Raw genomic sequence first — 22,358 nt, forward strand, 5'->3', positions numbered from 1 at the left:
TTCAAAGGTAAAATGCATGTACCTCGTATTGATATTTATTTATTCCTTTTTTTGTTCTTTCAATACAACTCTATTTTTTCAATCTACAACAAATTTCTAAAAGACGTATAATTCGTGTACAATTACGAGAAAAAAACGTTGTCACCATGATGCCGGATATGCTTTATAACGTTATCCAGTATGTTTGTGTTAGGCTCCTCGTATCCGATGATACAGGTATTTTAATTGTTATACTAGTTAAAAAAAAACAACCTTATTCCCTAAGATTAATTTGTAAGTAGTAGCATCACTGGTCATACAGTTACAGTATTTTAGTTAAAATATTAAATTTAACAAAGCTATGATAGTTTAAACCATATAAAATCACACGAAAAAATTGTCGATACTTTACGTTAATTTGTACGTAAGAAAAGGCACAATGTGATTTTTGAGGCAGTCAAAGACAAGTGACAAAGTAGAGAAGAGGGTATACGGTAGCTGCGAAAGTTTTTTTCTCTCTATTTTTCTGATAACGTAAAAATATTATTTCTTTCGAAAAATCGTCTTATATTTTGAAATCCTCATTTCGTCCTGTCAGATAAATAGCCCCCTTCAAAGTTATAAATCTTTTTGCGTAGAATGTAAATTGTCACCGGTTTTCAACTTTATACATACATATACTAATAATCACAATATAGTTTTCTGACAGAAAATGATAAAAAAATGAATTATTTATTTGCCTTGGTTAACTTATCCTTTGCAAGCTGTATGCATACTCGAAGATCTCCATGATCTGATGACATACTCTCAAGCCTTGAACAAGAAATTCATGCATTAGGTATATTCCGTTGCAAGGGGCTCGGGCACACACAAATAATACCCTTACCGTTTTTCGTAAGCTTCTAATTCTTGGGATGAAAAAGTCCCATGTTGCAAGGCAGCCGCACAAAAGCGAGATAAGGCTTTGAAACAGTTGCGCCCAGAATTGTTGTACGCTTCATTTTCCCATTTTGGAATATCTTTCGTTACAGCCCATGCAGAAAATATATATTCCATTGCAGCTGTCCAGTGATGAGTCTCGACCAGAAGCTTTCCTTGGGATATCAGGGCTGCCTAGGTTTGTTCACGAACAAATATTTCACAAAACGTAATCTAGCTGCAGTCAAATTAGAATTTAATTTATAATCTGTACCTGATATGCATCCAGATGAACAACGGCACGGCTGTAACTCATGGGGTCCATGTTGGATGAGAATAAACTCGTGTAAATATTTTGCTTCAAGTAATTTAATTTTTGTTCTAAAGGTTTTATGTCGGCTTTTGGAATTTGTTTGAAAATAACATCTCGCAGTGTTTCGTCAGAAGGTAGCATACCATCCTCTTGCATTGATATAAGATTCATTATCATTTTGACCAATTGTTCATGACTCAACCCTTTTAATAATTCATTGACAGTTGTAGGAGATTGCTTTACATGGTTGGGCTCGCTTTCTAATTTGATCGGTACCACTTTGTATGAATCAATAGGAATTTTAATCTGCTTTTCAGGAGTACTCAAATGTTGTTCATTATTGTCTCCTCCCAACATCAATCTTTTTCTTGGTGTACTCCTGAGTATGATGTTAGACTTTGTGGGACTTTTTACCGGTGTACGATCCCTTGAGCTCAAGCTGTTGGATGATACAAAAATGGGGGTTGGAAAATTATGTGATATTCATCAAAATTTAAGTTAACAAAATCAAAACTCACCTGAACAGACTATCTCGCTTGCGTGCATCAACATCTGGTGACCATACGATGGTTTTGCGACGTCGTCCACGTTTTTGGATGACAAGTTCATCCGGACTGGGAGCAGGACTCCAAGAGTCCAGTCCATGGCGGCTGTTAGCAATATTATCCAAAGCATTTGCGTCTAAGGTAATAACTTCACCTAAAATAAATCTCATGAAATCCTGAAGAAATGAGATCATTAAGGATACTATACAAACATTTTTTGATTTACCCGGAGACACTGTCAACCCAGCCATATCAGGGATTACTGCTAATGCTTGACGAGCTGATCGTCTACGCACCCCATCTGGCCGACGTAAAAAGTCTCTGGTTGGGGTGTTCATTTTGATGGTACTAAAACAAAGTTTCATCCAGTTTCAAGAACGTAAGAGAATCTAATGAACGGTCTACTCTCAAATTGCAATTGTAATGCACATAGGGTCTAACACCTGTTCCATGATGTTGTCAAATTCAACGCGCTGCAATACTTTGAACCGGAACAATAACAGGTGACAAATTTCACTAACAATAAGGCGAAATTTAATTGACAAGCAAATGTGATAGACAGGAGGAAAAGTCTTGACACCATTTGCACCTAGAATCCATGCGATATTTTATAATTGACTACAAAGTATGATTTTCTATTCCAATTTCCGAATTTGACTAGCCTCAAGAGCCAGATAAAATTATATGCGTCATTATCTTGAATTAAATGTAGTGGAGCCGGATACTGGGCGGTTTCTTGGTACACTTGACGCCAGGAATAAATATAAGCATGAGGCTAGAGAAAATTAATTACAGATCCGTGGATATCCTGGTAAAACAAATGTGGTGCACAAAATAGGTTGAGTATGGGTAGCGGCAACGTTATACGATCTTCGAAACTGATGAGTTAATACAAAAGAAGCAATAAACTAATCAACAAAAACTTACGGCCACTCTGGACCCCAGCACAGGCACAACACACAACGCAATGGCCGGAATGGCGGGGCGCGCGAACTTCGTCAATTTGGCGCGTAATTTGGGTGTTTACGAACTCTTATAGGCCGATTTTAGATTAGCCTGTTTACTTTCAGCCAATAGCATCCCAATTCCTTCGGCTACATTCGCGCTAATATCCCCAGGGAAATTCCTAACAATATGGGACTTTAAATTTGGCAGCAGTCTTTTTTTAGGTGGAGTCTTGGTACGACTGCCTGATGACTTCTCGCTTTCAGATCACTTCATTTCAAAGGGTTGTAGCTACTTTTTAAATACGTTTTCAGATTCACCGGGGTTAGGTAATGTGATAGGATTATGTGTAAAAGAATTTGGGTGCTGTGAAAATTTTCTAGAAAGTGTGATAATAGTGTGTCGATTCGTAACTGCAATTTAAACTACCTTATCGCCTATGGTGATCCACGGCTGGACGAAGTAGTGCATTGCGGTGCAGTGTATAACCTTACTTTTTCTTAAGGTTATAGAATGAACAGCTGTATTTTGTTGCTACTCTGAGATATCGCTGCACATTTGGATCTTTTATCTAGCAAAAATGGCGTATCTCACGCGAAAGGAGATCGACGATATGAAACCTGAAATAGAAAAGGCAGTACATAAGTTCCTCGGGTTCGGTGAACCAGCCATTGTAACTACTGCGGTGAACTGCATTGCCTCTGGATATGACAAACGTAAAACAGCCGGTAAGTCATTCAAAGATTACTTTTACCTTCCTTTAGTCAGAGTTGAACATTCCCTTTAATTACTCATACTGCAAAACTGTTACAAATTTCACAGATAAGTTGTCTGCACTCTTGGAAGAAAAAAAAGCTAACAAGTTGATGGAAAAAATATTCCTGATTTACGATGATGCCAAAGCTACTCAGAAGAGCAAAAAACGCACTCATGTCGAGGACAAAGATAAAGACAAGGATGCTAAAAAGCCAAAAATAAAGGAGGATGAACCAGTGACCGAGCAAACTACTGAGGCCCAGTTATCAGCTGATAAGGTAAATGCATCCAAACTATGAGTGCAACAATGCTATGAATTACCAATTTTGTCAATGTTGTTCTTTTCACAGATCAAGCAAATGATGGTGAATGCTCAGCGAGAAATCGAGGAGCGCAAAAGAGCATTGAAGGCTATTAGACAGGATGATATGCCACCAGTACGTCCATTGTTCAGAGCTCGTGAGACCCTACCCACAGTAGGGAGTATGTACAATCAAGGGCTGTTGAGTAAAAACGACTCTGACAAAGCCAGAAAAATTGCTGCTCTCCAAGCACAAATTAGAAACAAGCTCAGTTCGGGGTTGCTGGGAAGCCTTCCAGTACCTGACAAACCAACGCCTTTGATATTAGATGAGTCCGGAAGGACTGTCGATATTACTGGAAAAGAAGTACAACTTACTCAAGTTGTCCCTACGTTGAAGGCAAACATTAGGGCAAAGAAACGCGAAGAGTTTAAAGCTCAGCTGCAGGACTCTAAAGGACCAGAGGAAATGCAAGATACACATTTCTTCGACAACAGAATTGGCGTCAAATCTGCTCAGAGAAACAAACGGGCTTTGAAGTTCCATGAACCTGGAAAATTTCAGCAGCTAGCAGACAGAATTCGTATGAAGGCTCAGCTGGAAAAACTTCAAAATGAAATCTCACAAATTGCTAGGAAGACAGGAATTAGTTCGGCAACAAAGCTGGCGTTAATTGCCCCTAAAACGGAAGCCTTGAACGAGGATGTACCTAATGTAGAATGGTGGGATTCTGTTATTATTACTGGATCTTATGCCGAAGATGGAGAACCTATGCCTATCAAAAACTCATCCATTTCAAATTTAGTGGAACATCCCACACAGATGAGACCGCCCAGTAAGTTGTCGCATAAAACATAGTTTTTCCGAACTCCATGAATGTTCTAATGATCCGATGAATAATTTGTTTCTTCTTATCTACAGCGGATCCCCTCAAACCGATCTACATGCCTGTGTTTCTGACTAAGAAGGAACGGAAGAAATTGCGCCGGCAGAATCGTCGCGAGGCATGGAAAGAAGAGCAGGAAAAGATTCGATTGGGACTCGAACCACCACCTGAGCCAAAGTTGAGGATTTCAAACTTAATGAGAGTTTTAGGAACGGAGGCTGTTCAGGATCCTACAAAAATTGAGGCTCATGTCCGCCAGCAAATGGCAAAGAGATTGAAAGCACACGAAGACGCAAACGCAGCTCGGCGGCTGACCGCTGATCAGCGACGTGAGAAAAAGGCACGCAAACTCAAAGAAGACACGAGTCTTGGAGTGCATGTTGCTGTTTACAGGTATTATGACAACTGTGATTTTATTTGCACAATAAATGATAGAGTGGTTGAAGATAGGAAGAGATTATGTTCGGACGGTAGAGATTATTTATTTTTTTTATCCCAAACTAATCTGTTTCAGGATACGAGATCTGGTGAACAACGCTTCAAAGAAGTTCAAAGTTGAAACTAATGCTAAACAGTTGTATTTGACAGGGTGTGTGATGTTGTTTAGAGACTGCAATGTGGTGGTTGTTGAGGGTGGAGCAAAACAACTTAGCAAGTACAAGCGTTTGATGTTACGTCGAATAAAATGGGAGGAGGACATTGTCAAAGACAATGATGGAAATGAAGTGCCGAATAGGTGCGTTTTGGTGTGGGAGGGTACGAGCAAACAGCGTCACTTCGGTGAGGTTAAATTCAAGGTGTGTCCGATTGAAAAAATGGCTAGAGAACACTTCAAGAAACATCAAGTCGAACATTACTGGGATCTCGCGTACAGCGGTGCCGTACTAGATAACACAGATGATGTTCAAACCTGAACTGCTAGACTCATTTTTAACTAATATGTATATTACTATATTGATTCAACAAAATTATGATAATATTAATAATTACTATGCGATTACGTGCGTGGTTGATGGAAGAACATGAACACGAATCGAAATATAGAAGCAAACAAGAATGAACAAAAATAAAGAAGCAACGTTTTCATCGAAATCTATATGCGAGGCTATCTGAATTAATTATACAATGCAAAAACATGTGTCAGCGCTACCTAGTTCGCTTGCTTGATCTCAATCATTCGAAAACCATAATCTGCCAACATCCTTCCATCCATTTCCATCATAAATTTGAAACTTCCCCATGTATGTTACTCTGAACTTGCAAGATACGGCGTTAAAAATGACGCAAAAAATCGCGAAACCGTGATACACTCCGCAGGTCATCCGCAAAGCAATTATTTAGACCGCATAAAGCGAAGACTTGCCGATTATTCCACAGCTCTCAGTTTTTGAGCGTGGTATGACCGACTCGAAAAGTAAGATTCTCTCGTTCTTCACTGGTGTGATATTTTAAGTGGTGAAAGCGATGGACGAGTGACTAAAATAATATAATCAGCAGAAATATGCAAGGTGACAGGTCCCACGCTGCGAAATCTCTGTGCTGCAGCTCCGGTTTTATGAAATCTGATTTTACATTTATATCGTTTTGGCCTAGCAACAGATCCTGTTATCTTCAACGAGCGCTATACCTCACAAGCGATGAATGGGAAGATATGTACTTTCAGAATTTCCCAACACATCCAATATTTCAGAAAAACCATTCATTTAAATTACGTGGAATTAATTGCGACCTACATCTATCATCAAACTTTGAACGACAACACGTTCATTTTCCCATTTGTTGATGTGACGATATTAATTGACTCCGCAGCGCGTGCGATGCAAGCTAGCTCGTACAATTCAGAGAAAAGGTCGCGGTCGTAACTTGCAAGGATAAATTTACGCCGGCGATCGTGCTTTCCCCGCACTCCAGGCTTGCCTCCTCTTCGTCCCAAATTCTAAGAGCAACCCACTCGCGTGCGGAGGACGACGTTGCGGTCTTATACGGTAGTATTATACTACGTTTATTCGAGTGCATCTCTTACTTACACATATTACGCTATTCTCAGCACATACTAATATATGTAGTATCTGTAAGGTATAATAGATATGGAAACTGGGAACCGGCGTTCCCAGCATCGAGCTCACCGCAGGACGGTGTAACCCGTACGATCTTTAGCCTCTCTATGCTTTCATCGAAGTCTCCATACGATACCAGCAACCACTCGGTGTCGACTGTCGCCTCTTTCAGTCAGACGCTCTCGAGCTCTCTACCCGGGCAGTGTACGCCTTAATCGATAATTACAATTTGAAAAAAATATATATTAATTAAATAGAACATTTATTGGTTTCGTGTCATTTATTTTTGAATTTTTGCACCTTAGAATAAGCAAATTAAATTAATTACCGTCACAATAAAATAATCAGTGAACTATTGATTCGACATGTTTACGCTATTAACATTAGGGTAAGTTGAGTGAATTGTTTATCCTTATCTGAAAAAATAATTATACGATATGATTGAATCGGGATTTTTTTTTCAAGGCAACTAAAATTATAGGAACAATTATACATCATTAATGATGACATTTTTTAGGCGCGAAACAAATCGAATCACCTTATCAGACTAAGAATTCATTATAACTTGATCTCAACCATCAGATGTCAAAGATCATTGAGACATGCCCTGTCTATTTAATAATGATGATGATAATGATAATAATGGTGTATCGCACAAGGATCGCGACCACCGATAGATCACGGCAATTGTGTAAGAGGGCAAATACCTGAGTATTATATATCGTGTATACAAAGAACCAGGAAGAATTCTAAATGTCAATTGTGATTCCGTTGATCGCGATCATACGTTCGAAGGTAACAATGATCGTCTGTCGATTTTACGCAGATACATACTTTGAAAAAATAAATTATCCTTGTTGGATTCACTTACGCATATAATTATAACATTATTGTATACCTATACGTATACTATAGGTAAACACGGATATATCGAGGTATACGGATATACTTAAGTGGATTAAAATTTTGTGTACAAATCAATTCAAGGGTGAATTAAATTTTTTATCGATTCACTGGTTCGCCAAACGTAACTAATTGCGGAGGTATATTCTTTTTATTTCGGGATCTCATTACCATCTCGTAGCGTACGAAAATCACGAATATAATTGAATTCATTATGTGAATGAATCAGTTGCCAGAGGATATAATCGTGTAATACCCACCGCACTAATATTAGTGGACAAAAACTAATTGCTATTAAAGAAACGGATAATTTTTAATGAAGATTTTTTTTGATCGCAGTTTTTTCTTGACGATAACGACCTTATCGTACGGTACAATTTTACCAATGCGGATGCTCCACGACCTTGATAGACGTGCAAACGTATCGACGGAAAGATACGACCGAATGGAAGCTCAGATACTGACCTCGAAGACTCATCTGGCCCGAGGCACACCGGCTTGGTACCTCGGGGCTTCTCACGCGATGGTACCAGAGGCTCGAAACCTTTCCCGAAGGGCTATTCGAGGCGAAACAGTCGCTACAATGCTAGTTGAGGCGATGAAAATGACCCCGAACGAAGCAGCGTCCGTTCTTCCAGCGATGGGGGCGGCTGCTGCTCTGATATGCGACGTTGGACCGGCGAAATTTTTTCCCAGTGACGATAAAAGGTGCAGTGGTGCGAGTGTGAATTTAAAATACAGGAAACAATCGGGCCGGTGTAATAATCCTTTGCACCCCAATTGGGGGGCTGCACTTGAATCTTACGCTCGTTTGATGCCTGCTGAATACGCAGACGGTGTTTCGCTTCCAAAATTTTCAAATACACCCAGCGCGAGGGATGTTTCTTTGAAAATTCATTCGGACGGGACTGATCAACCACACCCTTATCTTATGGCAATAGCTGCGCTGTTCGGACAGTTTATCGCACATGATTTATCTCATACTCCGAAAGTCGAACTGCCGGACGGAGGAAAAATTAAATGCTGTGATGTAGATTACGAACATTTTCATCCGGAATGTTTTCCCATAAAGGTACAGGAGCGGTCCGAAATAAAGTGTATGGAATACGTCCGGTCCGCTCCGCATCCAGGAAATACGAACGAGGTAAAAGTTTTTATTTATACTGTTTTAACGTCTCGAGATGGGTCCGATCATCTGTATAATTTTGAATATCGTACCGAAGGGTTGCAAGCTTGGACCACGCCAGCAAATAAATCAGGCAACGTCTTATCTGGATCTTTCTCAACTTTACGGAATTTCGGAGGAAACGACCAGAGAGTTACGCTCGGGTATCGGAGGCTTGTTGAATACGCAGAGAAAAAATTTACCGATGCCTTCGAGGGCGCCTGAAAATTGCAGAGGCAGTAACCCCGCGTTTCCCTGTTTCTTCAGCGGCGATGCCCGAATTAATGAGAATCCTGGGATCGCTCTCATGCACGTATTGTTTCTCAGGGAACACAACGACATTGCCACTCAGCTTCAATCCATCAACCCGCATTGGAACGATGAAACATTGTTTCAGGAAGCGCGTCGTATTGTTATTGCCGAATTACAGCACATCACTTACAACGAATACCTGCCAGCTATTTTGGGAGAATCAGCCGTCGACAGGTTTGATTGATACGATGAATAATTTTTGGTTTTTTCCTTTGGTTTTTGTCTCGTCAATGTATATCGGGCAATCAAAAATGTAATCAGATGGAACTTGCGGTTGAGGACAAACGGATATTTTGGGGGATACGAACCGACGCGAGATGCGACATTGTCAAACGCTGCGGCTTCCGTTGGGCTCAATTTCGTCGCTGCAATTACCCCGAAAACTCTGGATCTGGTGGACACGAGGTCTCCAAAATCTGTTAAATCCGGGGAGAGGACTTTACTTTCCTCATTTTACGCACCGCAAGAACTTTACGAAGCCGGGGCGATCGATCGACTTATTTCAGGGGCGACAGGTGAGATCTGAAATGTATGTATGTTCGTGGATTTGAATTTCTGTAGTCATCGTCGACAATAAATATGCATGGGAAAGAAGCAACGCGATGTGGAAACGCTTTCAGGTATCATATCGATCCACCCACGTAATCGAGGGTATTATTACGGTTATTGTAATTGCGAAATCTTTTGTGTCGGTTCAATTCTCGCACCTTTTTTGTAAATGCCAATATTAATGATCCCATACTTTCAAAGAAGTACGTTTGCTCTTTCACGCGTCGCTAGATTGCCTCCATTTAAAAAGTTCACGAGGCTCGTCTTCAGCTGACGTGAATCGTAAATGAATGTTGAAAAAATTCGTGTCCTTCATATACTATGTCTGACCTCACGCATCGAAATCCTATTACAAACATATCATATTTCCCTCAATATTTCAATAGCATATTATACCTATCGTAGTACATCCTTCTCCGTAATTACCCAATTAATTTTGTCTAGAATTTTTATACGCTACTAAATTATTGTTTATTATATGCTGATGTGGATAACTACAGTACAATTATCGGATACATCAAACAAACTATCTGTTGCGAGATAGCTGGGCACTCCAGGAAACCGGCACCACCCAGCCTCAACGAGATTCTCCTTGGGCGTTACTTTCACGATGGTAAATCCACGGAGACTCCCATCGACCTTGCTGCACAGCTCGTACAACAGGGTAGGGATCACGGTCTACCACCTTACACAAAGTGGAGAATCTTCTGCGGTCTCCCCGATGTCAACGTATTCGACGACCTGCGTGGCACCGTGTCCAAGGAAGCTATTCAAAAGCTGCGCTCCACTTACAGGCAAGTTATCACATCATATTTTCTAAGGAAATAACGGACGAAAAGAATTGAGTTACATCTATTGAGACTCTATTATGAATGAATAATAATCTCTGCTGAAACCTCCACTCATTAAATTTTTTTTTGCTTCAGGAATGTTGCAGATATCGATCTCATCACTGGGGCCCTCGCTGAAGCGCCAGCGGAGGGATCCGTCGTGGGACCGCTTTTTTCATGCCTCCTAGGAAGAAGTTTTAGGAATATTCGAATCGGTAAAATTATTTGTACTTTGGTATGAATTAATGTATATCCTTACATATGTTTATTTCGTTTTTTTTTGTAGGGGATAGATATTGGTACGAGAATGGTAATACGCCAGGTGCTTTCACTTTGAAGCAGTTGTATGAAATACGCAAGAGTTCAATGGCGAGAATACTTTGCAATAATGGAGACAGACTGGGGCGAGTCCAGCCAAGATCCTTTATCTTAACCGACCCGTTCCTGTGAGTAATTTCTCTGTTTATTGTTTTTCAAAATTTACAGGATTCAGCTGACTTATTTTAATGATGTGAAAATTCAATTTATATTACAGAAACCCGATGTCTAATTGCTCCAGCTACTCGATTGGAGGACGTCTAGATTTAATGCCTTGGAAAGAAAGATTAACAGGAACGCTCTGATTGTTTTAATTTTTCCTCTGAGTAATCGCAAGTCTGTTTCACTCATTGGCCAACCGATTAAAGTAAAATATACATTCCGATACGCTTACCCAAAGAAAAAGACTTGTATTGCAGAAGTTGGATATTCTAATTTACGTATATAATAACGACGCTAGAACTTGCAGCGTGGTGGGAAATCTAAGACGCATATTAGAAGAATGATACGAAACCCCTTTCAGATCGACAGTCCAATCGTGTAATTATCATATTACCTTACTAGTATTTATACTACTAGGAATTACAATAGTTGAATAAAGAGACGCTGTGTGAATTAATATAGATAATAAATTTATCTGTGTGTAAGCGGAGTTATAAAATTATGCACGGTTTTATGGAAGAGAAGGATATGTATATGAGGATCGCGTGCGTTGAGAGCAGATATCTCGCAGCCGGAAAGAAGGATCACTAAATGGACATAGGCATCTGAGTACACACGGGATTCGAGGAGCAAGAGTGGGACCTTGATCCGTTGACCCCGTTTAGCCTCGGGAATGGCTTGGGAGCGAAGTTGCGATATAACGTATAGATGAATTCCGTAGCCACGATGGAACAATGCCCCTCCGACTGGAGCGGCATAATATACAGAATGGTGCAAGATTGAGCGGTTTTCGAGAATAGATAGGAAGCCTTAAAGACTTGATGAAGAAACTATATTTGCTCGCATGAATATTCATGCTGAGTACGTACAGAGCATCGGAAGTCACAAATTTGTCTCATTATTCATTTTCATGGCAACACCGTGATCTTCGGTGGGTTTCCAGGTTGACGTGATTAGGATAAATGAGATAAGAAGACCTTAATTACCAAACCACATTATGTCATCGTTATTCTCATCGGTATGAATGGGAAGCAAAATGTTTAGAAATTAATTCACAGCCTGAGTGAATTATAGTTATTTCAAAGAATTAATATTTGATAAACTCCAATTCACTTTCAAAAATTTATCTGGAGCTGGCGGGTAATTTTAAATAGATTTATGGGCTTACACCGTACAGCCCTCTTGTGTTGATTTCAAAGATCATTTCCATCCATATTCCCAATATTGTCATTCTTGTCGAGTATTCACACTCTCAAGTACTGTGCCAATATGGCTTCAAAGGAGAGTAACCTCCCTGTGCTATACGCCGAATTAAATAAATTTGGGCAGAATGGGGAATATGACAGAGCGTTAAAAACTGCGAATAGAAGTAAGATATTTTTTTTTATGATTTCGTTGAACTTATGCTACTTTGACATCCATTCTTTGGACTAACCTGAAATATTTGAAAGCTTACTTATCCAGTGAATTTCTTACAGTTCTGGGAATTTCTCCTGATGAAGAAAAGGCTTTTCACTGCAAAGTAATATGCAATATTCAACTATCGAAGTTCAATGATGCCTTGCAGCTGATAGTGAAAAATCCCAAATTATCAGCGTAAGTACTTTTCACTTTCCAGATGTCATGGTATTTCGAGTCTACTTGTAATCTTTTTAATAATTTTTTGAGCGACTCCAATGTTTCTTCATTTAGTTTTGAAATCTAATTATACAGGAATCTGGATTTTGAAAAAGCATATTGCTTGTATCGGTTGAATCAAGTTCCAGAAGCGTTGAAAATTGTCGATGGAGTTCAAAATCAATCTCTCAAGATCAAGGAATTGAAAGCCCAGATCCTTTACCGGCTTGAAAAGTATGAAGATTGCTTTGCTGTTTATCGTGATATTATTAAGAATACCAACGACGATTATGAAGATGAAAGAGAGACTAACCTGGCTGCAGTTCTCTCTAATTTGACGGCCCAAGGATCGGTATTATCCAATCCCTGTTAATTTCATCTGATGCCATAGGAATTTTGTATCATACTTACATTCCACTTTTCTCAATTATCTTCCAGGATCTGGAGGTTCCTTCTTTGCGAGAAGATACATACGAGTTGACTTACAATGCTGCTCATCGTTTGGTTGCTCAAGGCACCAACGGGGACAAAGCTGTACTTGCTGAAGCAGAAAAGAAATTAAGAACTGCTGAAAAAATGTGTAGAGAAGCGCTTGAAGAAGATGGAGCTACAGAAGAAGACGTAGAAGATGAAGTAGGCATAATAAAAGTCCAACTGGGTTACTGCTTGCAGCTTCAGGGACGTGAAAAAGAGGCTCAAGAATTGTACTTAGCTGCTCTAAAAGCTAAGCCCGATGATGTTGCCCTGGTTGCGGTAGCAAGTAACAATCTTGTCACTCTTAATAAGGATCAAAATGTATTCGACAGCAAAAAGAGGATGCGAAATGCTACCCATGAAGGTTTAGAACATAAACTCACATCGAGGCAGAGAAAGAGTATTGCCTACAATCAATGTCTCCTCACTATGTACACTAATCAAGTAAGTAGCCAACCTCAGATGTTTTATTTCACGGTATCACAGATTTAACCATTTTGCACAATGGTGTGATCAATGTCCTGATCTCTGCTAGGGCGAGCAATGTCAGCAGCTCTGTACAAAACTGGCACAGCAGTATCCTGATCTTGCTGGTGATGCATCTCTCGTGAAAACGTTACAACTCAGTAAAGAAGGAAAAGCTAAGAGTGCGGTCAAACTGCTGGATGAACATGCTAGGAATGAGAATTATTTACCAATGAAATTAGCAGCTGTTCAACTGCTTCTTAGTTATGACGAACGAAAAGAGGCGGTAAATATTTTAGAAAATTTGAATGAGAAGGACAGATCAATGCCTGGAATAGTCAGTGCGTTGGTAACGCTCCACTTAGCTGATAATAATCGAGATAAAGCATCTGCTGTTCTCAAGGAAGCAGTGAATTGGTATAAAAAAAATAAGGTGAATTTATTTCTTTGGTCAGTTGACTATCTTGACATCGGATGATTTGAAGCAGCTCAAAATATTGTCTTTCTCATCAGGAGAGTACCGGAGATTTGGGAACCCTGTGGCGTCAGGCGGCAGATTTCCATTTACGAGGAGGGGAGGTCAGTGCAGCAGCCGCTAGTTTGGAAGCACTGTTGCAAGCATCCCCCTCCGATACCAAGACCCTGGCTCAGCTTGTCATAGCCTATGCACAGTTTGATCCCACCAGAGCTCAAAATCTATCAAAACGCCTTCCACCGCTTCATCACCTTGCCGAAACTATTGACGTTGACGCTCTAGAGTCGAGCAACTGGGTAATTGGAACAAAGGTGGTGAAACGTAAAGTGGAGCAGTCACCTGGGTAAATACTACTTCTCTGAATAATTGGCATATTCCCTAGAACAGCGTGGGATGCACATGTTATATTTTTATTTCAGGACGCCTGGAACTGACTTGACACAGAAAAAACGCAAACAACGTAAACGTAAAGGGAAGTTACCTAAGAATTGCGACCCTAACGTACCTCCAGATCCTGAAAGGTGGTTACCAAGACATGAACGTAGTGGATTCAGGAAAAAGAGAGACAGAAGAAACAGAGATACTGCAATGAAAGGAACTCAAGGAGCAGCAGCTGGTGCCAGTGATCTATAGTAAGTACTTAGTGAATAATAACTTTAGTCAACCTGGCGGATTTTTATATCCGGCCTAGAATTTGCGTAACCAAATTACATTATTATTACAGCGATATAACCAAGATGCCGGCGGCTGCCAAGCCTTCTCCAAATCCTCGCCAGAGCCCTGCCGTCGAACCTGCTGGACCTAGACAGCAACAACGTAAAGTGCAACAGAAGAAAAAAAAGAAGGGTGGCAAGTGGTAATAGCTGGATTTGTAGGTACAATCGCTATTCATATTATATTGACCACGCTAACGATCGCTTTTATTTTATTCTTTATTTGGGATGAAGGTATGACCTTTTTTGGCAATCATTTAATAACACCATACCGGTATAACCGTACTTGTAAATTTTCAGTTCAGATTTTGAGTTGAATTTAATCCAATGAATTTTGCATCAATAATTATATTTGTATAATTGATTAATTTTTCAACTGGTCTAAAATTCACTTAGCCAAGAATGAAAGTAAATCAAGTGGAAAGCTGTGGGGGAATAAAAAGAAATAATATTCACGTTTATATCGCTGTTTACCGCACCACAGTCAGACGAAATGATTAAAATAAGAACCACATAAAATTTAGGAAAGATTGATATTAATCTATCAGTCTAATTCAGTGCACAGTGAACGTGATCAATCAGTATTGTGCTAATGAGAGAAGAAACGAAGTTGGGCAATTCAAGGTAAACATGAAATTATTTATTCTTATCTATCAACGATTTGCGGTACATAAAATATTTTTATTGGTCATTGGACAAATTTACTTACATATTGCAGCATAACATAGAATATAGGTAACACGTTTATTTTTTCATTTTTTTCTTCAATTATTTTCTTCTTCCTTTTGAGTAATGACTAGGACTTCATGATACATATTTCATTTCAGATCGGTAACAATTGTATATAAAAATACAATCTGATATTTCAAATTTCACAGTAAAATATTTTGCATTTATACATTGGTAATAGGTATTATTGATTGTGCGTCAAGTCTCGTTAACAGTAATACAATATATTATAGATTTTGTGGCACAACATCGTAGTTTTTATATCTCGTTACATACTATCTATATGTAATTTGCACACAGAAGCAACAATAATGCCACGTCGCGTTACGTTTGGTGCAACATTTATTATTTATTTATTACGGTCTGTTTTTATTCATTATTTTATTATTTAATTTTTTTCTTGCTTTGTCAAAAACACTGTATATACAAATTCGCGTCAACAAGACACTTTAATTGTACTACGTAACTAATACGAGACTCTTGGATCGTGAACGACCTAATGAAATCTAGGTATTTGTTTGAATCGAGTTCATTGCATTGAAAGATTCTTCTGCCGACTTATATTAATTCTCACTTTTACTTTAGTCACGAACTGAAAAATTTATATCATTTTAGCACAGACATACGTGTGTATAAATTCTTCGTATTGTTCATGAAGAAAGATTGTTTTATTGTCAAACATTTAGTCATGATTTCATAGAGTTTTTCATTATGTCGTTTTCTATTCATGAATGTAGAGGCAGCCATTGAGGTATGAAATATACGAATAAAGGAAAAGTAAACTTTTGTCATCGATAAATTCTTCTTCAATGTTTCACTGAATAATCCCTTGTGATCCAATTTTGTACTCAGTGTTTTGGCAACGCATTATATTATTTTCACAACTCAAGAAATGATATGCTTGTAATGATTATATGTATAGAAAATTAAATCAATGATTCAGTAAATGAACTTAAAACTTAGAGTTTATCACAAGATAAGGACATGAAAGATTCACAATAGCGTTTTCATGCCACACTCATCTATCGGCTTTTATTATATACCAAAATACCCAAAACCCATGGCCATATCAGTTCGACAAATAATATTTTCGTTGATACTGAAAATAGATGAGCAAGGCACTAGTATTCATAGGCAACATTATGAATTATGCAATAATATCATCTTTCCATTTCATAAAATTAAATGCTACTTATCTGCTATTATACCATCCCAAGCATCTGCTCGTTGTTTATTAGCTAGCCTCCGTCTCTCTGAAAAGTAAAGATTTTCTTGATGAAAAAAAAAAAAACAAAAAAAATACGAAGGCTGCGAAATATCTCTGGGAAGAGTCTGAGTGCAATTTGACTTAGGGAAAAATGAACTCCTATATTCCCAATTAAATACCGCAAGGGTGTAAAACTAGAAAATCGATTTTCATTAAATTCTTTACCTTTAGCTTCACGTAGAACAATCTTTTCTCGTTCCCTTTCTTGTCTAGCAGTTGCTAGTCGTACACCAAGTGCTCCAGTCACTAAGCGTCTAGCTAAAGCGGCACAAGTTTCTGGTCTGGCCCTGTAAGGCTGCAAAAACTCAGCACTTCTCCTAGCTTTCGTTTTGCTGAGAGCAGTTGCTTCGCTAAGAGGTCTAGTCTTTACAAACGAATGATCAGATGCTAATACTTCGGCAGCTGGAATCAGAATTTGTTGTTTACTATGTTAATTTCTACGAATGTATCATAGTCCTCGATCATTTTTTTCTAATTTCTAAACAATAATTTAAAGTGAGGAATATGATTGAAATAGCTGCCTATAATTAATGTCATAATTTCTGGTCTCTGAGCGCTGTTTGATTTGATCAATAGTTATTGCGATTCTTGCACTGTGATGTCATGAACAGAAATTGCTATTACTTTCACGATGATTATTGGGTTGTTGCTGCGCGCGGTATAATTATTAGTAGTACAAAATTGCTGGTGAATTTGAAACGCATCTTCGTTTTTATAAGCAGAGAATCCTAATCGTGGACAATCTACAAGTTTTTTGGTTGTATAATCTCATGATCCTCAGTCTGGCGTGATTGTATAGTAGAAAGCTTTTCATAGCTAAATTATAGATGCCACCTTGAAAAAAATGCGATTCAATAATTCTAGAAGACTTTTCTGATAATAGCAATATTCACTTGACGGAATTTAAAGTCTGTGAAAAATTATTAAACTAGACGCACTGTTCAAAAATTTGTATATTATGTAACACATACTGAACTCCATTGTTTCGTAACAATGCATCTCCTACTTTCTCTTTGGAATGAAATATCGATTCGTATTCGCTTCAACCATTACATACATTGCACTTGACTCTTCAGCTAAACTTATCAGCAAATAACCATTTGATTCAGCCTCTTTAGCATCAATGTATTACCCGCATTCCTGCCGTGATTTATTAGTTTTTCGCACAAGCATGAATTTCCTGTACTGGAGAAAGTCAGTACCACGTCTTACTCAATCAAGTCAGTCATGTATGAAACCCATTTTGCTACCTTGCCATTTCGACCTCATAATATCTATAATATCCCTACTGTGGCTTGCAAGAGAGATAAGCTAGATTGGGATTGATTTTTTATGGAGCTATTACTGCCAGTACCTATAGTTACATCTAATCATATAAACCGGAAACTAGTCGTTACGTAATGATTGGTTGAACCAGGATACTATGTAACTCGAGTAATGCAAATATTTTGCATACTTAGCGACTTACGTACAAACATACATATACGTATAGAAATAATATTCCAGATGTACTGACCGATTAGTGGACTGCTGAAGACACCAAGACAGTGTGTATCGTCAACCCACTTCAACTCGAATCCTCCATTTTTGAAAGGGCTGAACACAGCTGCAAGATCACTAGTTTTGAAATCTGATGGAAAATTGTAAATCTCTACCACATGAGCAAACTCGTCATTCGATAGTTCTACCGGTGTCTTAGAATATGCTCTGTAATCACTCTTGGGTTGTTCTATCGTCACCTCTCCCACAGCTGAAGTTAACTGTGAACAGAATTATAGCACACTATTAACACCTAGGTGAAGCTATTTTATTATCATCAGTTATTACGGTAATCTCGGAGTTTGTGCGACAATTGATGAGTCAATAAGTGCCTGTACCTTATTGCCAATACCTGTATACTGTAGAGGAAAGAACACTAATATTGTAACAGACTTACCTCTTCAATTAATGTCGGGTCTAAGCAGTCTCCATTATCGTCAAAAAGACTGTCCCAGTCACATTCATCCCGATTAACTTTGATTGCAGGTACAGGTGGTGGAGCTGGTTTACTTTTTGGTCTTTCAACTTTCTTGATTTTTTTTTCCTTTGGACGTAAAGTCGGGGAAACCGAAGTTACTGGTGGTTTGGCGACAATAGTTTCCTGTGTTGGTTCCTCATCAGAAATTAGTAGTACGTCTGACACTAAATTCTGTCTAATTATTCGTCTATTTTTGTGATTGACGATTTCGTCTCGATTTAGATGTTCTTCTTTGGCTTCCGTTTCGCTTTTTCGATTAGAATCTTGAGACATGATTAGAACCAGACTATCCCCGTTTGTTTCACCTTGCGAAGTTAATATTTCCGTGTATTCGATAGAGCTGCTAATATCTTTGTCAGTCTCAATTTCGACGCCTTCTTTTTCAACGCTCTTTGTTAGTTGTTGATCCTGGTTTATTTCAGGTTTTTCAGTTTCAGCAGTGTGGCTATGTGTTGTCAGTTTGTCGTTACTAAGTCGAGACTGTATCGTTTGAGGTTCTTCATCTCTTTGTACTATTTCAGGTTGTACGGTCACGAAATTATCACTAGATTCATCATCAAAACCATTAACTATCAATGCTGAATTTCTTCTTTGTGACGTATCTTCTAACTTTTCAACAACTCCCTCGTCAGGTATCCCTGTCTCCAAGGTGGTGTGCATAAAGACATCAGCTTCTAAACTGGCTGATAATTTTTCACAGGTAAATTTGTCGTTGTTACTTTCAGCAGAGTTACTAGAAATTAGCATATCGTCATCTACGGGCACATTCCCTTCCGAATAGTCTTGCCGTAAGAGATTTCCAGTTGGACCGTTCGAGTTTATCTCTGACTTTTCAGTATCATTGAACGACAAACGACTCGATACATCGTTTTCATTTTCTGTTCCGTGTATTGTATGACAGGAATCTGATGTCACTCTAGTATGATCAATAGACGATCTGGGGCTTGCACGAGTAGGAGATCTAGTTGTACTTCGTCGCTCTCTGGTCGTTCGAGGAGCTTTGGAAGTTTCCCGGGACAAAGTGTTTCCTTCTAATTCGTTACTTCGCCGATGTCTAGGAACATAAACTGCGCGATCCGGTCTTTTTTGCCGATTAGCTCTGTGGAAAATTCAGTACTTGCAAAGATGCTATCAATGTCTAATAGCAATAGATTTGGCCATTCGTTCTAACAGCAGATTATTCAGCAAGATGAAAAAAAATTGGCCTGTTAGAGAAGAATAATGAGCTTTGGGCAATTCAGGCAATTTGACTTACTTTGATGACTGTGAAGAATCAGAGGCCTGTTGATCTTGCTGAGAATCAATCTGGTTTTCACATTTGGCTTTCCTTGCAGGAGGTGGTCGATAAATCCCAATGGATGGCACTGATTTCACTAAAACGACACAAAACAACACACCGTCAAAGAATTGTCTGTCTTTGAAAGTGGAAGTTCAATCAATAGATCCACGATATTCAACACACACCTTGTCTTTGCCGTGAATTCTCTGGCGAGGCCAAAGGTGATCTATGTCCTTCGACACCCATAGCACAAGCCTTGTCCGATATTGTATCAACACCGCACGCTCTAGGTAAGGCACCATTCAACTTCGGATCCCTTTTAACGATAAGATAACATCAGATCATCACATTTTTAATTTTCATAGCTTTGCAACGAAGCCTTGAACGGAAAATTAACTCGGCTAATCAAGGTTTAAGATCATTCTTTTTTCCATAAAAAGCTGCGTTACAGGCTTCAGGGTATTATGTCACTGATGATTGAGTGATGATCGGATGTACCTTATAACGTCAGATTTGTAGCAGACAACGGTCCTTCTTTGGGGACCCTGGCCGATAGAAAATGTGTACAATAGTTGTTGAAATTCGTTCTGTACAAACTGGTGTATTAGGAACCTCCTGTAGTTGTTTACATGCGGGAAGACGAGTACTCTGAAAGTGAAAACCCGTCTAATCGCGTCTGAAAGTAAAACCGAACTGGATAAAACGAAGAGACTAAACCGAGAAGTGAACGTACCGCGGATGTCGGAGTCCTTGCGCTACCCCGCCACTATTACTTATGCCTATACACATGCTTCAATACGTATTATACCTCACCATCACTTACTAAACTTTACATAACAGGACTTTCTCTTTCGACGGCTTCCTGAATTGCACGCGCTAGCCGATAATATTTTCCGATGTGAAAATGAAAGAAAAATTTAAGACGTTGACGCGGATTCCCGTATTCTTTATCCTTATGATTTTCTACTTAGGAAAATAAACGAACTTTACTTCCCCAAGTGAAAAAAAAATGATCAACCAAGGCGAACGTTTTCGAATGGGAAAAAAATTCTATCAAATATTTGCAGCGGAAATCATTGTTATGATGCGGATTAAAGGTCCTGCGAGGATATGGTTCAAAAAATCTACCCCTAAACGATCACACCGACGAAACACAGCGAGTTGTATCAGTGTGTCGGAGTGAAATAGATTCTTAAAAGTCACGGACACAAACGTAGATTAAATTCCACTCGATTCCAAGTAAAGGTGACCTGTCTTTAATTTACGCATTGCGTAGCGGTCAGGGTATTCAGCATGCATACCATCGCCCGTTGGAACGACTAGATATATAAACGAATCGCGTAATACGTTGGATTACTTTAAGGTAGGTACGATTACTTAATCGGTACCGTGTGACGAGAATGTAAAATTGCTTCAAAATATATAGTTTGGTAGAACGAGATGAACTGGGTGAGGTTACGTCAAACGTTGTAGGATGATGAATACGTGTATACTTTATGTGTAGATTGTGTAAAAATGTCAGACTTGGATTATATTATTTGCGTAACGCGTTACGTACCTTTTCCGTTTTTCCTTCACCACAAACTCCTTAATATCCTTCTCCACTTCTTCGGAGAACAAACTGTCCTGCAAACTCATCTATCTAAACAAATCTTCATCCACCTTATCGACGAATATTTTTTTGTTGTCAAAATATTCATTGAGGTAATGTACAACTCGAGCTTCTGTATTTTTGTGTTGGCCGTTCCCCACGCAATCACTGAAATCTCCCTCTTCTGATTCTTCCCTCTATTCTTCGAGTCGACTTCCCCTTCTTCTTTAGAATTATCAAAAAGCGCATGCGTTGTACTATTTTTTATCTATTTTTTGTTAACCAACCAACAAGCACGATCACTGGTATCCTTTGCTCTAACAATAAGCTGGTATCATCTTTGAAGATTCGTGGAGGCGCTGATGTGTAATTCTTATTTTATTCAAGGACGCCTGGAACGTTTCAAACTTTCGGCATTTGTGGACGTCGGTCACGTAGCCAATGTCCAATAAATTGTGCGTCTTGCAATCGCAATATGATGCAATTCCATTCAAACATCTTCCCAAAGGAGAGTTTCTCCATGTAGAATTGATCTCCTTTCATCTGTTAGAGATGTTTGGATGCTGCCAGATAGAAAAATGCAAATGGAATGTACTTGTAACTTAGAGGGATCGTCAAGTTTACTTTCCTCTTTTTTAAAATAATCTGGCAAACTTTTATAATATGACTATCTAATTTGCGGCTCTCTAAATTCCTGTACGCTTTTTAGAGAAATAACTTGTTTATTCACTAGTTGGCGATTTAGACGGGCACGCATAATTACAGAGAAAAGTTAATTGTATTGAAAGTGA

General features: G+C 38.9%; 5 protein-coding genes across 10 annotated transcripts; 3 read left to right on the forward strand and 2 right to left on the reverse strand.

Annotated features, from left to right (window-relative positions):
- Positions 1-19: 19 nt before the first annotated feature.
- Positions 20-2,835, reverse strand: LOC105688932. Of its 3 annotated transcripts, none has more exons than XM_048655997.1 (6): positions 2,683-2,835; positions 1,982-2,103; positions 1,729-1,909; positions 1,172-1,649; positions 866-1,092; positions 20-792 (listed from the first exon to the last, which is right to left on the reverse strand). In XM_048655997.1, exons 2-6 carry the CDS (start codon positions 2,091-2,093, stop codon positions 708-710), a joined length of 1,083 nt encoding a protein of 360 aa, XP_048511954.1. In that variant the 5' UTR covers positions 2,094-2,103; positions 2,683-2,835; the 3' UTR covers positions 20-707. The 3 variants fall into 3 exon arrangements, with proteins under 3 accessions (XP_048511954.1, XP_012261005.2, XP_048511948.1); XM_012405582.3 differs by lacking the exon at positions 2,683-2,835 and adding an exon at positions 2,549-2,682; XM_048655991.1 differs by lacking the exon at positions 2,683-2,835 and adding an exon at positions 2,199-2,422.
- Positions 2,836-2,959: 124 nt separating this feature from the next.
- LOC105688089 (U4/U6 small nuclear ribonucleoprotein Prp3) lies at positions 2,960-5,736 on the forward strand. Its single transcript, XM_012404131.3, has 5 exons — positions 2,960-3,428; positions 3,523-3,734; positions 3,807-4,593; positions 4,680-5,037; positions 5,159-5,736. The coding sequence occupies exons 1-5, from the start codon at positions 3,281-3,283 to the stop codon at positions 5,556-5,558; spliced, it is 1,905 nt and encodes a 634-aa protein (XP_012259554.1). The 5' UTR covers positions 2,960-3,280; the 3' UTR covers positions 5,559-5,736.
- A 146-nt stretch (positions 5,737-5,882) lies between these two features.
- On the forward strand, positions 5,883-11,442 carry LOC105688154 (peroxidasin-like). Its single transcript, XM_012404249.3, has 8 exons — positions 5,883-7,089; positions 7,944-8,748; positions 8,828-9,255; positions 9,343-9,596; positions 10,175-10,424; positions 10,557-10,675; positions 10,747-10,906; positions 10,996-11,442. The coding sequence occupies exons 1-8, from the start codon at positions 7,067-7,069 to the stop codon at positions 11,081-11,083; spliced, it is 2,127 nt and encodes a 708-aa protein (XP_012259672.2). The 5' UTR covers positions 5,883-7,066; the 3' UTR covers positions 11,084-11,442.
- A 710-nt stretch (positions 11,443-12,152) lies between these two features.
- Positions 12,153-15,145, forward strand: LOC105688788 (signal recognition particle subunit SRP72). The gene is made up of 8 exons (XM_012405342.3): positions 12,153-12,309; positions 12,419-12,536; positions 12,654-12,909; positions 12,996-13,475; positions 13,567-13,929; positions 14,010-14,314; positions 14,391-14,603; positions 14,696-15,145. Exons 1-8 carry the CDS (start codon positions 12,210-12,212, stop codon positions 14,829-14,831), a joined length of 1,971 nt encoding a protein of 656 aa, XP_012260765.2. The 5' UTR covers positions 12,153-12,209; the 3' UTR covers positions 14,832-15,145.
- Positions 15,146-15,344: 199 nt separating this feature from the next.
- Positions 15,345-21,770, reverse strand: LOC105688779. Of its 4 annotated transcripts, none has more exons than XM_012405322.3 (8): positions 21,535-21,770; positions 20,475-20,624; positions 20,162-20,292; positions 19,953-20,070; positions 18,617-19,796; positions 18,197-18,440; positions 16,846-17,082; positions 15,345-16,666 (listed from the first exon to the last, which is right to left on the reverse strand). In XM_012405322.3, the coding sequence occupies exons 1-8, from the start codon at positions 21,612-21,614 to the stop codon at positions 16,602-16,604; spliced, it is 2,205 nt and encodes a 734-aa protein (XP_012260745.2). In that variant the 5' UTR covers positions 21,615-21,770; the 3' UTR covers positions 15,345-16,601. The 4 variants fall into 4 exon arrangements, with proteins under 4 accessions (XP_012260745.2, XP_048511811.1, XP_048511804.1 ...); XM_048655854.1 differs by having other exon boundaries at positions 20,475-20,652; positions 21,535-21,755; XM_048655847.1 differs by lacking the exon at positions 21,535-21,770 and adding an exon at positions 20,710-21,493.
- Positions 21,771-22,358: the final 588 nt, after the last annotated feature.

The sequence above is a fragment of the Athalia rosae genome, chromosome 1 (genome assembly GCF_917208135.1).
Source record: "Athalia rosae chromosome 1, iyAthRosa1.1, whole genome shotgun sequence".
NCBI lineage: Eukaryota > Metazoa > Arthropoda > Insecta > Hymenoptera > Athaliidae > Athalia > Athalia rosae.